The sequence below is a fragment of the Embiotoca jacksoni genome, unplaced genomic scaffold (genome assembly GCF_022577435.1).
Source record: "Embiotoca jacksoni isolate LCO1_2020_lvr unplaced genomic scaffold, fEmbJac1.0.p SCAF_8, whole genome shotgun sequence".
Classification (NCBI taxonomy): Eukaryota; Metazoa; Chordata; class Actinopteri; family Embiotocidae; genus Embiotoca; species Embiotoca jacksoni.
In genome coordinates, this window is record NW_027185436.1 from 6,355,898 (window position 1) to 6,369,853 (window position 13,956).

The 13,956-nt window shown below is 42.6% G+C and overlaps 2 protein-coding genes across 4 annotated transcripts; one reads left to right on the plus strand and one right to left on the minus strand.

Moving 5' to 3' along the window:
• Positions 1-23: 23 nt before the first annotated feature.
• vdac3 (voltage-dependent anion channel 3) lies at positions 24-9,389 on the minus strand. Of its 2 annotated transcripts, XM_069178130.1 has the most exons (10): positions 9,263-9,389; positions 6,093-6,208; positions 4,173-4,244; positions 3,860-3,909; positions 2,694-2,846; positions 2,505-2,557; positions 2,163-2,390; positions 1,900-2,050; positions 1,182-1,239; positions 24-1,070 (listed from the first exon to the last, which is right to left on the minus strand). In XM_069178130.1, exons 1-10 carry the CDS (start codon positions 9,355-9,357, stop codon positions 979-981), a joined length of 1,068 nt encoding a protein of 355 aa, XP_069034231.1. In that variant the 5' UTR covers positions 9,358-9,389; the 3' UTR covers positions 24-978. The 2 variants fall into 2 exon arrangements, with proteins under 2 accessions (XP_069034231.1, XP_069034232.1); XM_069178131.1 differs by lacking the exon at positions 6,093-6,208 and having other exon boundaries at positions 9,263-9,346.
• Positions 9,390-10,394: 1,005 nt separating this feature from the next.
• enkd1 (enkurin domain containing 1) lies at positions 10,395-13,812 on the plus strand. Of its 2 annotated transcripts, none has more exons than XM_069178047.1 (8): positions 10,395-10,480; positions 11,089-11,173; positions 11,497-11,721; positions 12,002-12,174; positions 12,263-12,412; positions 12,625-12,767; positions 12,917-13,053; positions 13,191-13,812. In XM_069178047.1, the coding sequence occupies exons 2-8, from the start codon at positions 11,089-11,091 to the stop codon at positions 13,349-13,351; spliced, it is 1,074 nt and encodes a 357-aa protein (XP_069034148.1). In that variant the 5' UTR covers positions 10,395-10,480; the 3' UTR covers positions 13,352-13,812. The 2 variants fall into 2 exon arrangements, with proteins under 2 accessions (XP_069034148.1, XP_069034147.1); XM_069178046.1 differs by having other exon boundaries at positions 10,441-10,563.
• Positions 13,813-13,956: the final 144 nt, after the last annotated feature.

Genomic DNA, 13,956 nt, shown 5'->3' on the forward strand with positions numbered 1-13,956 from the left:
AGAAAACACACAACCCATGAAGATCATTGTGTTTGACATTCTTTATTCCATTTATTCAATAAAATCTGTTTGAGGTCCTAACTGTTGACTCACGTTCCTATACAAAGCACAGCACAGATAAAGTGAAATGTAGTGGTAAGGATTGGAAAGGTACAGGACACAAAACATGACAAGACAAAGAGTTGAAAGAGATCCTAATTGCCATCGGCCCTTTTTACCAAACAGGACCTGAAAAACAGACATTTAGGCAACTGAGGGTTCACAGTTAATAACTGTGTGGCTGAGGTCAAATGGTGGAATCAAAGTTAGTCTACTCGGACTGAGAAACATGACCCGTCTTCTGCTTAACTCTCTCCAGCCTCTATTGCATCTGTTTACACTCACTGTACTTGTCAATATGACAATGAAAAGTCAGGAAACTTCCCTCCAGCCTTCAAAGCATGCAACAAAACAACAACATACCACAACAAGCATCCTCTAATAATCTCACCAAGGTCTAAAACCCAGAATATATCAATAAAACATGGATGACCACACAGTCAGCATCTTATTACAGAAAGAAAACAGATATGTCAGAGACACAAATGCTCTATTAAAAGTACACTTTGTCTGGTCGTACTGGTCATAAGTAGCACATTGTTTGGAGAACAGGTGGTTTTGCATGAACGAACGGCTGACAAGTCTGTTGTATTGTGATAATAAATGCTCAAAAGTCAATTGTGTAACCCTGTAAATGATGTAAAATTTCAAAATAAAACTGATGCTTGTTTCGGTTAGAATTACAATACTGGAGGTCTTGGAGGCTGCTCGGGGTTTCAGGGTTAAGGCCAAAGAATGTGTGTATCCGTGTGCAGACGTGTGTAGGACTCAGAGGGAAGATGTGTTTACGTGTCGCTGAGTGGACCTTTGCGGTGTCGTCACATTTGGGCTCTGTATTCTTCTCCTGTGTTGCTTTCCTCTCTCCGTCCCGCTCAATCTTTACGCCTCCAGCTCGAAGCCCATGCCGACCTTGTGTCCACCGCCGTTCACGTTCTTCCCGTCGATCAGGGCAGAGACGGTGAGCTTCACTCCTGTGGAGGGGGAGGGGGAGGGGGGGGGCATCGAGTTATGCATCAAGTAGATGTAGTGATTCTCTCGTGTTGTTACGCGGAACGTTTTCTGTTCAAAGTCCGTCAGCTCACCTGGCCTCAGGGTCTGTGTGTATCCAACTCCAACGAGGCAGGCGTTGTTCACCTTGGTCTGTGAGCAGAAACAAAACATCATGGACGGGTGAGATCATTATTAACACAGCATTAGGTGAGCAGATCGATAGAAACACGGTTACATCATTTATATGAAATGCATAAACGCATCAGCTTCAGGTCAACAACTGAAGAGGAGTTGGACGATCATGCTTGAGAACTGTGGGCTCGTGAGAGTTGGATAAGGGAGTTTTGGCTGCTCGTCCCAAACTGAAATATCTCATCAACTGGCAGATGGATGACCAGAAAACATTGATAGAATGACATCCTCTTGACTTTTCCACCAGCAGGCTGACATTTGGGTTTTTTTTGTTAAATATCTTCATAACGGGAGGATAATGAGATAACAGAGAAGGCTGACCGATCTGATGATCCCCTGACTTTCTTTTTACCAGCAACATCAGGTAAAAACTTTTGAGTTCCTTAAATGATTTACAAAAGGCTGAAAAGCTAATGACAATTTTTAACAGCCACAGCTGTACTTTGTGTTCAGTAATTAAGACGTCAGGGAAGTAAACCACATAGCAGGACGTTTAGCTCAATGCAGATCTAATTACAGTCTCACTGAGATGCTAGTGTGGCTAGCTAGTGAGGGGGGGGGGGGGTAATCTTATTTAGCATTTTAGATGTGTTCCTGATGTTTGAAGTCAGTTCTTACAGACAGGGAGGCATCCTTATCCAGGTGGTATTTGGCTCCAATTCCAAAGCGTGTGTTGTTGCTGCCTGCTGTCCACGCCAGGTGGACCGCTGTCTCCAAACAGCAGTTCACCTTTTGGAAAATGGAGCCACCGAACTCTGTGCCGTCGTTACTGAAATACAGAACCAAAACCCAACGTGAACACTGAGGAAATATAGAGATATATAAAGTGTATGACTTCCTGTTTTCTTCCTGCTTCTCTGTACTAGGATGTCTTGACTCACACGCTGGTGTGAAGCTGGAAGTCACCGGCCTTGTATCCAAGGGCGAAGTTGTTCTGGGTCAGTTTAGACTTGGCAGTGTCGAAAGCCAGCTGGTAACCGGCCAGCCAGCCCTCGTAGCCCAGCACGGCAGCCGCATGGACGGTGGGACCGTCCATGTCGAAGTCCAGGTCACAGCCCATGTTTACAAACTCCCGCTTGTAGCCGGTCTTCAGTTTGGCACTCTTCTTGCTAAAGAAAGCGGGTAACCGTGCTGCATTATTAATGTGCTTATAATATGCATCTATATTGACTAAACTATTCACTTGGATGGAGACAACTTGGCATGAACAGCATTGCTCTTACCCGGTGTTGGGCACAAATGACGTGTCCAGAGCGAGCTTCAGGCCTTTAGCCAGCTACAGACAGACAGACGATTATCTTATATTTAATCTGAATATATTGACGTTTTGAATATCTTTAAACTGAAGCATAATCTTGTCACATATTGTTTCAGCACTTGAAATTAGTAATATCCTGTTATTGTGACTTGACCTGGTCCTCCATGGTGATTTCCGCGGTGAGAGTGTTGTCCGTGTTCCATTTCTGGTTGAAGGTGAGGCCCAGCTCGTTCACTTTGTACTTGGTCTCCAGGTGGCCTCCTGACTTCCCTGTGTCGGTGTTGTTGGAGCCGGAGGTGGCAAACTCCTGCAAGACAGAGAGGGATGGAGTGATGGGGGGGGGGGGGATGGAAAATGAGATGGGAAGGGAAGCAGAAGTGCACGTTAGAGCACAGCTACAAAAGCTACAGGGCAGCGAGGACAAGAAGACACACTGGGAGGAAAAGAAAAGATGAGGCAAAACAAGCGTTGCTGCTCTGCTTTTCCTCTGCCGCACGATCCCTCTCGGGTTTGTACGGCTGGTTATTTAAAAGAAGAACTACACCTTTTGAGATGGAGAAATGAGATTGGAGGAAAACCGAGACAGGACTGTGAGGGAGAGGCTGGTTGTGAGCATATTTGAGGATCAGAGCTGCAGTTAGGGTAATGGTGCCACTTAAGATGAGCTACCGCTGCACAGAAACACTTGGCAGAAAGCGTGCACGCATCATCTGTGTGCACACAAACACATAACTGGTATCACTGGCTTACCCTGTAGTGCACCTGTGTTTAATCATTACATATGCACCCACTCTCTCTCTCTTACCATCTGACAGGAGCATCCAAAGAAGAAGCAGAAAAAAAGAGAAAAGAAGAAGTTAGGGAGAACAACACAGAGTTTACATGCGGTAATTTATCCGCTCACTGGGGAAAATGAAAAGCAGTAGACAGTAGAAGCTTGGACACAGCGAAAGCATTTACATTGTTTTTTTTCCTCTCGGGAGGTTTGAAGGAAACTCTGAATGTGCTAATTTATGGCTTTACTATGGCAACGGGATCATAGCAACACAGCATGTCGAAAGCTAATCTAAACACTTAGTGAGACTTTTTCCCATTATGAGACATCCTGACGCTTGAGAGACTACAGAGGAAGCAGCAACTGTCAGACAGACAGACTGTTTCTCTGCTGACTCTGTATGTCGATCACGCATCAGGCACGCTCCGACACGAGGAGCTGCAATGTTGGGAGTTGGCCATTTGATCTACACTGGGGTGCTTGGAGAGGCCTCGAGTAGAAATTCAAACACATATTGGGCTCACAGAGACGACAGGAGTACTTACAACACCGCTCTGAGACTTGGTCTTCACGTCGAGCTTCAGAACTCCGTATCCTGGGGAGAAAGGAAATCAGGGAATTTATAAAAAAAAAAAAAAAAAAAAAAAAAAAACTACAAAGAAAGGCTGGAAAAATAAGCTACATCCTCGTGCTGCACAGTACGACTCTAACAGCTGCAGCACAAATAAACAGCCGTGACATGGAGGAAACAAAATGTTCCCTTTAATTCATTCTCCATCTATTCCCAAACAGTTGCAATGAAATAGTAACCGTTAAATATGCTGTATACGTGTACATTAGAAGTATGTGTTGACTTACCATAGCCCTTGTTGAAGATGTCTTTGGCAGATTTTCCCAAGTCTGAGTATGCAGGAGGGGCGGCCATTGTGCCTGAGGAAACAGACATCCACATCAAGTTTCTTCACAACAATAAAATACATCCTGACTGATGCAGAATTACTGTCAAGAGATACTCCAGCAATTTATTAAAGCACTTCCACATCATTGAGCAACTTGTAAGAAACTGATTTTTTTCCCATTTTAAATCTGTGCATCAGAGGCCAAAATATCCTCATTTATTCCCCAGCATTTGTTAAACTCCAAAATGCTGGATCACTCTTTTCCCATGATGCACCGACCGAGACTCTTTCATTAGGTCCTCCCTTTCTCAAACACAGACATCCTTCACACGCCTCCAGTTTGCAACCATAGACTGTATATGAAAGTGGACGTAGCTTCTGGGTCTGAAAATTGAGGTCAATGCGAAAGAACCTTAAACTGCAGTACCATTAAGGGCCACTAGAGGTTGGCTCCATAAGGCTCCGACTCAACTTCTCTCACTAAATACAAAGTCTGAATTTTTTTTTTCCACAAGTTATTATGGTGTCATTCACTAAAGTCACTCCTTCTTATTTGTTTTTCTGGCGGTCCATCTGAAAATAATCCTATCATTAATTAGATATTAGGCCTAGAGAGCAATGTTTGGGGGCATATTTGATTGACAGGCCTGTGGTGCAGTCAGGTTTCTGCTGTAGGTGAGCAGGGTGTAGTGTCCTCAGGTTCCCAATCAGATCCCTTCAAATCCACCACTTGGTCCCCACCGGCTCATCCAAACACGGTCATAGATGGCGACGGCTAAAATGCCGAACTCGAGTTAACAAACCAATGGGTGACGCCTCCTAACAAAGACTAAACTGATCTAGTAAAATCAGCGGAGTTCCTCTTCTCTGGCCGTGAATCCAGACGGCCCCCCCTGGTCCAACCTACCTCCAGAACCTTGCTCACCAACCGGGCCTGTGGACCCACCCTTAAATCAAAATGCAAGATCAAAACTTAATGGAGCTCTGCAGCTTTGTCGAAGCCAAGCAGTGCAACTCCGAGAGCTCTTCTCAGGGTATACACGCATGTTAAGAAGCAGTGCAGATGAGGCTTTCTACCAAATATTTCAATTTCAACCAGTACACATTATCAGATGGCAGGAGGAGGCCTGTCAGGGTGCTGGTGATATCCAGCTTCTCTCCTCCCCCTCCACATAAACCATATTGATTGTCTGGCAGCAGTCCATTAGCAAGCAGCAGAGGTAGTTAAATGAATGACACTGGTTCTGTAGTAAAGGAGGGACAGATAATGTGCACCACAAAGAACTTGAATTCCAAGAGTCACAAAAATAACAATACCCAATGTGGAGACAAAGATATATATTATGTGCAGAAATACTATACAAGCCAATGCAGCAGCGCTAACATAAGCAGTGGCTGGCATGGTTAGTCAGCAACTACCACTCCTGCACAGCACCGCACTGCACCGAGCTGCTTCACACAGTCATCAGGGTCCCCTGGGTCATTGTGTGTGTGCATGCGCTTTCTGCTTGTGAAGAGGACATTTTTGACAAGGTGACTTTGCCTTAGCGTACAGCATATCCTCCCTTACAACCTAAAGCTTTTTTAATATTTTACTACTGGTTCGCCGTCCTTCCCCCGACCGTTAATCTTACCCATCGCATCTTTTCTGCAGAAGACGGAGACTTCGCTGAGGGAAACGCTGCCACCATCAGCTAATGCTGAGCCAGAGCTGACCATCAAATACTGCCACTGGACTCTATCGCATAGAAATGAACTAGAGGTGATGAGGAAAATTGCTGGGTCTTGTCACTTTGAGGTCTGACCTGTGACGGCAATGCAGCCAAAGTGCGACCCAGGGAGCCCTGATGACAATTCATTTGTCTACACACTCACTCACCATGTCTCTTGCGTGTGTTGTGCTGACATGTCACATAGTTGTCTTTGTTCTCTGTCTGCTTGCCTTTTCCTGTCTTGTCCTGCTGCACCACAATCCCCACTTTCTCCGCCATGTCTCTTCAGACGAGAGAAGTGCAAGGGAGGGACAATAGAGAACTTTTGGCTCTGATTTGACAGCATCGTTACACAATGTATGTTTTTTTTGTCTGAGAGCGGCTCTGAATATTGTGACCATGTTTTCCGTCGTATGGCCGTTGCACAATTATGTGCACAGGCCAGCAGAGGATGAAAACATGTACTTTGTGCACAGCATGAGAACATGATAAGGCCTGTGTACAGATGTATGCCGATCGTTTGAAATGTGCTGCCTCAACTTCAATCATTAACCGTCCTCGTGCTATATGAGAAACAATCTCTTGCCAAATGTACCTTTTCTCCATTTTCAAAAGCTTTTGTCAAAAACTTGGTTTAAAATCACAAGTATTTCTTATGAATTGAAATATTCATATATAAGAAGGCAGCAGTCAGAGTTACAGTTTATAAATATCCTTAGTTATTATTAATATATCCTGCAGTTGCTGATTTTTTTTTTTCATTGACATCCTTTGAATCAGATAAAGCAAACTTGGTAGCAAACATTTACTTATTTACACATCCTTTAGTTATGGACTAACATTTTCATTCATTTGGCAAATATCATGTCCATTATTGACTCCCTTTTAGCTCCGTTATGTTCTCTACAGGACAATCTGTGGCTTTTAGGATAATAAACGCTCATCTATCTACACCTGACAGATGGCTGTAAAGCCTGAGCTGCAGATTCAGGTGATAATTCTCTCTGGGGGTTCATCCCTTTATGAGCGAACCATTCACCCTCTCAAGGGAAATAACCAAACTCGGTCTAACATTAGCAGGTAGTTCTCTGTTCTCATAGGACCTCATCGCTCATCATGTTCAGGCCCTTAAAGATCTCTATCAGTCACACAGGGTACGCATCAGAGAGTCCTGTCTATCATCTGTGGTGTCGGTGTTTCTCTTCACTTCTCAAACACTCAGCAACTATGTGCCAGCTGACCTGCTTTTTGCTGACCACATGCGTGTACTGATCTGTCTTTGTCTCACCCGACAGACTCCTTCCCTCTTCCCTCTTCCCTCTTCCCTCTTCCTTCTTCCCTGCTCCTCCCCTCCCCGTCTCCAACACACTCCATTTTTGACCCTTTCCATCTTAGCCCTTATCGCTGAGCCGGGCCTCTAAATTTAGCTCAGGTGAACCTGACACGACAACACATGTGACTTTGCTGTCAAAATGTGTCCTCCTCCAGGTTCAGCCTATTAAATCCCCTGTTAAATGGAGGTATTTGTCTGTTTTGTACCTCCACACTCCTGTCACTCATCTTAATACTTTCATAAGCTGCGACCGAATGAAAGCGGAGACCGAGCTCAAAGGTCAAAATGACACAAACAAGATGGTGGTTGTCAACAACCAAACACGGACAAATGTTATCTCCACACTGAAGTCTATTTATTTTTTTTAATTATGCTAACTGTCTATTTGTTGTCTCAGTAATTGGTACAGAAATGCAGGTCATTGTGTCATGTTTTTAGTTTATATATTAGAGATACAAAATCAGATACAAAAACAAAAAAATCAGAGTACATTTTTTTGTAACAATTATTTTTAGTTGACTGATGAGTTATTTCTCCTCTCAAAGAACACAATTGTTAACTCTTCATACAAAGAGAAGGATACTCTGGATTCTGGCCAATTATCTTTATTGAGAAATCTACTATTATTAATTATTTTAAATGTTCTGGCTCTGTAAAATCAAAGTAACAGCAAACATGTTTGACTTAATGTGTATTTGTGTTGATATAAACTGGAGAAAAGTCAGAAACTTCTTCACTTTCTAGCTTTACTTAATAAAGTAAATATCTAAACTATAATCCAAACTAGCCTAATCTTACCATTTAAATGACAGAAAGGATTTTTTTTTTTTCATTTTAATCTGAAAGTCATGGTTATAGACACCTTGATAATGAAAAGATACCAGACAAAAAGGTATAAAATTGTGTAAACAGACTGTTACACAACACTGCTCAAACCTCCAGATAACCAAGAGAAGTGAATGTGTGTGATAAGAGATAAGGTGAGGTGTCTTCAGTCCAGTTAGACTTTAGTCATCTATTACTTGAATGTAAAGTGCGTAATGTTGCAGTATGGTGTGTTGAACATTAGAGTCACTTCCAGTGTGTACAATGACAACATTGAAAGTGCTGTTGTGCGTAAGCATGTTTTTACCAGAGGGTGACACAACTCTCGTTGCATCACTTGTATTTATGAGTACTCTACCAATGAGACAGTCTGGTGATTGACAGGCCTGATTTCAGAACTTGGGATAAAAAATAAAATGAATTTAAAAACAGTTCAAACAACAGAGGTCTCACTTTCACTTCTTTCTCCGAGCAGCTGGCCCAGTAAATACTGAGTGTGGGTCAGCACCACAGTGTCACTGACCAGACTAACTCTATAGGAAAGCGCGTAAAGGTGGCACTGCCAAGAGATAATGGGCCCTTGTTATGCAAGCGTCCACGTGCCGTGTGTCTCACCCAGATAAAACGGTTTGAACCAGATTTATGGCATCACGTCGCTCTGGCTGTCCCGTAAAGTGAGCGTGTTTAATGCCAGATGCGTCCACCTCGGTTCCCCTTGTTTGTAAAGCCCTTTATTGTGTGCACTACACAACGCCTCATCTTTTAAAAACACAGCCTTTATTGTATCTCAATTAGTCGAGATGTTCCACCACAATGGTAAAATAAGTGACTTTAAAACATTTTCAGAACATTTATGTCGCCATCAGTTACATTTCATTTAGAAATCAGTGATTTCAAATCATTAAAAAACAAATGTAGCCAGTAAACACCTATTTGTGATAATCCTTTTTCCAAAGCAGTTTTCAGTGGTGAATTTCAGATAACTATCATGCACACACATATGCAGGCCTGAAGCGGTAGAAAAACCTTGGCATGCCCGCCTGCGGTTCTCCCACTCCTGTCGGTGACTCGTATCTCACTGACAGTCAAGCCACTGTTGACAACAACTGAATGTCATGCAGACAAAAACCTGCATAAGAGGACACCAACTTTGTTTAAAACGAGACTGGTATGTCTTACCTTTGTTTATGTGGAGGAGTGTGCAGAGTTTGGCGGCGCTGGTCGCTGCAGCGGTGAACAGTGAAGGAGAAAGCAGAGGCGAACACACTGGGCATGCGCGAGGCAGGCCTCCGGCTGAGGGCGGGGCCGTTGTGCAATTTTATCCTGTTTGTAAATGTTTTACATCAAGTTCACATTGTGAATAATAATGCGGAGAGGATCTTTGATACTCAGCAGGTGTTTCATTTTTTACAAAAGGGAGAATGCAACTTCAATAGGATATTCAAGGAAAAGGGGTGTGGTTTTGTGACGACAGGCTATTCGTATTCATATCTGCACAATAATTGTGATTATCAGGGCCATTTGCATTTTTCTACATCGGTTACTGCCTCCACTTATCCCACAGTCAACTTTCACATATTAGTTATTTAGACCATGAACTGTAGCAGCAGAGAAATACTGGAAATGAAGGAAATGCTTATGCACAATCTCTGCAATGATATAATTTTGTCATATATTCATATTATTATTATAGCCACTATCACTGTGAAACAACAGTATAAACAACTGTGGAAATGCTGTATTTGTTTTAGTGTAAGTTACACTACTCGAGAGCAATGACCTTTACATAATATGCCCTCTCTGACTATGCAGGGGTTATTTCTGCCCTGTTAAAAACCCGTCAGGCAATACTCAATACTGTCACAGAGTACGCTGTACCTTTCCAGCACGCTGTAGAAATTAAGTACTCGTGTTTTACGAGTTAATATAGACAGTCGGGGTTTGGGTGCGGCAACTGAAGTCAAGAAGAAAGGGTGTTAGAGCCTGAAAGGCAATACTGAGGGAAACAATAACTACTAACGTTATCAGGATTACGTCACAGTTACACCTGCTACAAATGCTACAACTGCTACAAAATCAGGGCACGTAAACACATAATTTTATTTAATAATTGCCTACCCTTTTAATAACGTAGAATGAGTGTTTAATAATGTCGGGCTGTAGTTTGTTGTCTACCGCTGTGTCTTGTGTCTACGTACATAAACGTAATGACGTAGTAGACTATGTCGGGGGGGGGGGGGGAGGGGGGAAACACCGTTCTTCTATTTGATCTAGTTCTGTGCGCGGCTGCTCTGTTGCCATGGTGAAGAATACGGCAACAAAGTGTTGCTACTTCGGCGTCATCAGCGTGTGCGTCAACAAAATCTTCAACCGGTAAACAAGACAATACCGAAAAAGGTAAACGAGTTAATCCGTTCGAGCGTTGTCACCAACTTCATCGGTTGCAGTTGTTCGGTCGACGTGAAGATAAAATGCTGCAAGTATGTGTTGCCATACGCGTGTGTGCGTTTCACTTCGGAGCAGGAATACGTCGAAAAAGCCTGTTGATGAGCTGACTTTACGAGCTAATATTTAATAGCTACACAGTTAGCGTGAGGTATCGTTAGAGAGCAGGGTGACAGTGCATGAAAAGGGACTTATACAGCAATATTATCAAGTCTTTCATTCATTTTACGTGTTGACTTTAATAGCTGCGCTGTTGCAATCACGCATACTGACCAAAACATAACCTTAAATCAACTTTAATTAGACAATCATGCATTGTCTTACTGTATGCAGTCTGGATCAACTGGTGCATAGTCCTCTAGTACTTGTGTTTTGTAAGTTGTAATAAATACAGTTATCACACCAACTGCAGGCCGAAGGAAATCTTTGATCCTCAGTCTTACTTGTAACATTAAGCACACATTTTCTTATCACTTATCTATGTTACTTTGAATATATATATATTTTTTTAGCTGATAACAGTAATGTAACATTTTGTCTGTTTACATTTGCCGCTTCAGATGTGTGAGGGACCTTCATCCATATCTGGGCCAATCCCCCCAGATCCATCGCTGTTCCCTCAGTACTACCAACGACCTGCTTCAGGTTAGATCCTCGTGGTCCTGGTGTATTAAGATCCCACTCAAAACAAAATGTACTGTGTGAGTCTGTTTTACAAAGTTAAGATCACTTTCTCTTTTTTAGTTTACTCACTTTAGTTAAACGTTAAAGAAGCAAGATTAATTGTTGGCATCAGTGAACTTTTCTGAAGTCCACTCACCTCATCAAGTGGTTTAATATTTGAGGCACAACGTGCACCACACTTGGAAAGCTGCGATTTTAGAGTAAAATTTCACCTGCCTGTGTTTAAACACTTGAAGAGACGACGTTGTTATATGAAATACATGTCGGCCTCTCTCCTCCTGCAGCTCGTGCCCGTTTAGAGGGAAACCGTGACGGGTCTTTGGCCCTGCTCTCCGGTCCACTTCCTCCAGATCCGATGTTGCACCCAGGCTGCTCCAGCGCTCGAACCCCTACACATCGCCCCCGCATCAGCCCTAATGCCACCCATATTCTGGAGCGGGGACAGAGAGGAATTATTGGGGAGCTACTCAAACTTGACGGCGTCTCCTTCACCCCTATTCCCAAACCAAGTGAGTGCAATTGATTTATCACCGCTTGTCATTTTCTTTTCTTTTAGTAAGTAGTCCACCATTATCTCCTCCATGAATATGAATTATCTTACAAAAGTCTTGAGTTCTTCTGAGCTGGTGTTTATTTGCCATACAGCTACTGAAAAAGGGAGACATTCAGCTATCAGCATTTTTTTTCACATCTTTGTATGAAAAACGTGAAAATAGTGAACTGTGAATGTGAGTATAGTGAGTTAAAAAAAAAAAAAAAAAAAAACGCTTTTGTGACTCGGCTCTTTAGAACAGCGAGTGCATGACTTTGGTAAAGAGAACGTGCGTCGTCTCCGGGAGATACAGAAACGCTGCAAAGAACAGGAAGCTGAGCGAGCACAGTCCCGTCCTGTTCCAGTCAAAGCTCTTTGGACCTCCTCAAAATACGAGAACATCCCATCCAGGGTGATGGCCCAACTACAGGCAAGGAGCACATCTGTGAAAGATAGACGTCTTGGAGCTGTTTATATCTCTGCATCACGTTTTAACCAGTCGATGTTCTTTCATGTAGGTTTTTAGTCCAACTGTTAAACCACAGTGTCAAAACTTCCTGAAGGCCCACTCTCATGTTGGGTCTGCTGCCCTCCCAACAACACAATCCAAAACTTCACCTGCAGCTGTGCAACGCCCGGACTCCCGCAACTCCACACCGGACTTGCAAGTGAGAATTGCTCATAAATGTATATAATGAACGACTCACAAGAGGTTTAGTACGGTGATGTTGATTTCAGCACAATTTTCTACAGAGAAGTGGGCCTTGCATCTTTTCTCTGATGCTCTGAAATGTTTTAGTGAACAAAAAAAAACGTAATTGTTAAGTATAAACACTGTTTGATATGATCATTGGATATTAATTTATTTTTTTAATTACAGTTGCAAATTCAAGGCCAGACAATAGACTTCATAAAACATAATGCCAGGGCTGCACGAAAAACTGGGCCTCGTCGGTCCCAGTCACTGACAAACCTTCAAGACAAGCCGGTGCCCAGCGCAGTCAAAGGACAGGTGCCTCAGTAGTGAGTATTCTTGTACTGTATCTTACCTTATTCATAATATTTATGGTAAAAACACAGGTAAGTTTTAACTTCTTTTTTTTTATATATTCCTTCACTGCCATTTCTTTTTATCTTTCTCGTCGGCGCTCAAACAAATCCCACATCCACAGCCTGGAGGAAAGGAAGGAGCAGTGGCGTAAAGAGAAGGAGGAGAAGAGGAGGAATGCGCCTGATCCTACGGTGCCAGCGGGTCACACCTTGATGCCAGAGAGTGAGAGACAGCAGACACTGACGTCCCTGAAAGAGAGTACGTCTCTGTGCCTACTTATCTCTGCCCTTACATTCATGATGGTGACTTTAAAGTCCAGTATCTATTAGTACAGCATGTTTTTTTTTTTATTACCTCTCTGATCATGTTGTTGCCGACTATTTTCTTTTCCTCAGCCCACCGCTCCTTGGTGACTGAGCTGCTCTCGCTCCCCCTTAAAGGTGACAATCTGAGTCTCCTCTCACGTCGGGCTCATCTTGATTGTCGGCTTTCTGAAATCGAGGAGGCCATTAAAATATTCTCCAGGGACAAAGTTTACATAAAAATAAATTCCTAATGCATGAGGAGGACGACAACGGGAGAGTACAAGAAGAGTACAAGAAGAGGAAGAGATGGTCCTGTAAATTCACTGCTTCATCAAGATTAATTTTCATTACACTGAACCTTGTTAAATAAAGGATATTTTAATTTTATGAAATCATTTTGTAAACTGAAAAAACTATATTTTAAACAGAGATTTTTGCAGAAGGTGTATTATTGAGGTTACCGAATACCATTTTACTAAGCTGAGCAATACACTGTACATGCCATTGAATATTATGCAGTTGTGATGTGGAAGATAAAAGAGACACATGTTTTAATAACTTTACAGTAAAACCCTTAGTTTCTTAAGTGTCATTTGCTGAGATCTGATTTGTTTTGTCTTGGAGTAAAACCTGCTGGTGATTTGTAATAAAGTTAATGTATTTATGCATTTTAAAATGTGGAGTAATAAAACTTGCCGAGCAATATACTGTATACACAGTCGATGTTGCACCCAGAAAGGGTCATTTTATTTATTTGAAAGTTAACGTTACTTCATAAAAAGAAGCCTGCTGACGTCATCGCTTTGCGTATGACGTACTACGCACGGGACGTCCCCCCCCTACGTGGTTGGTTCAT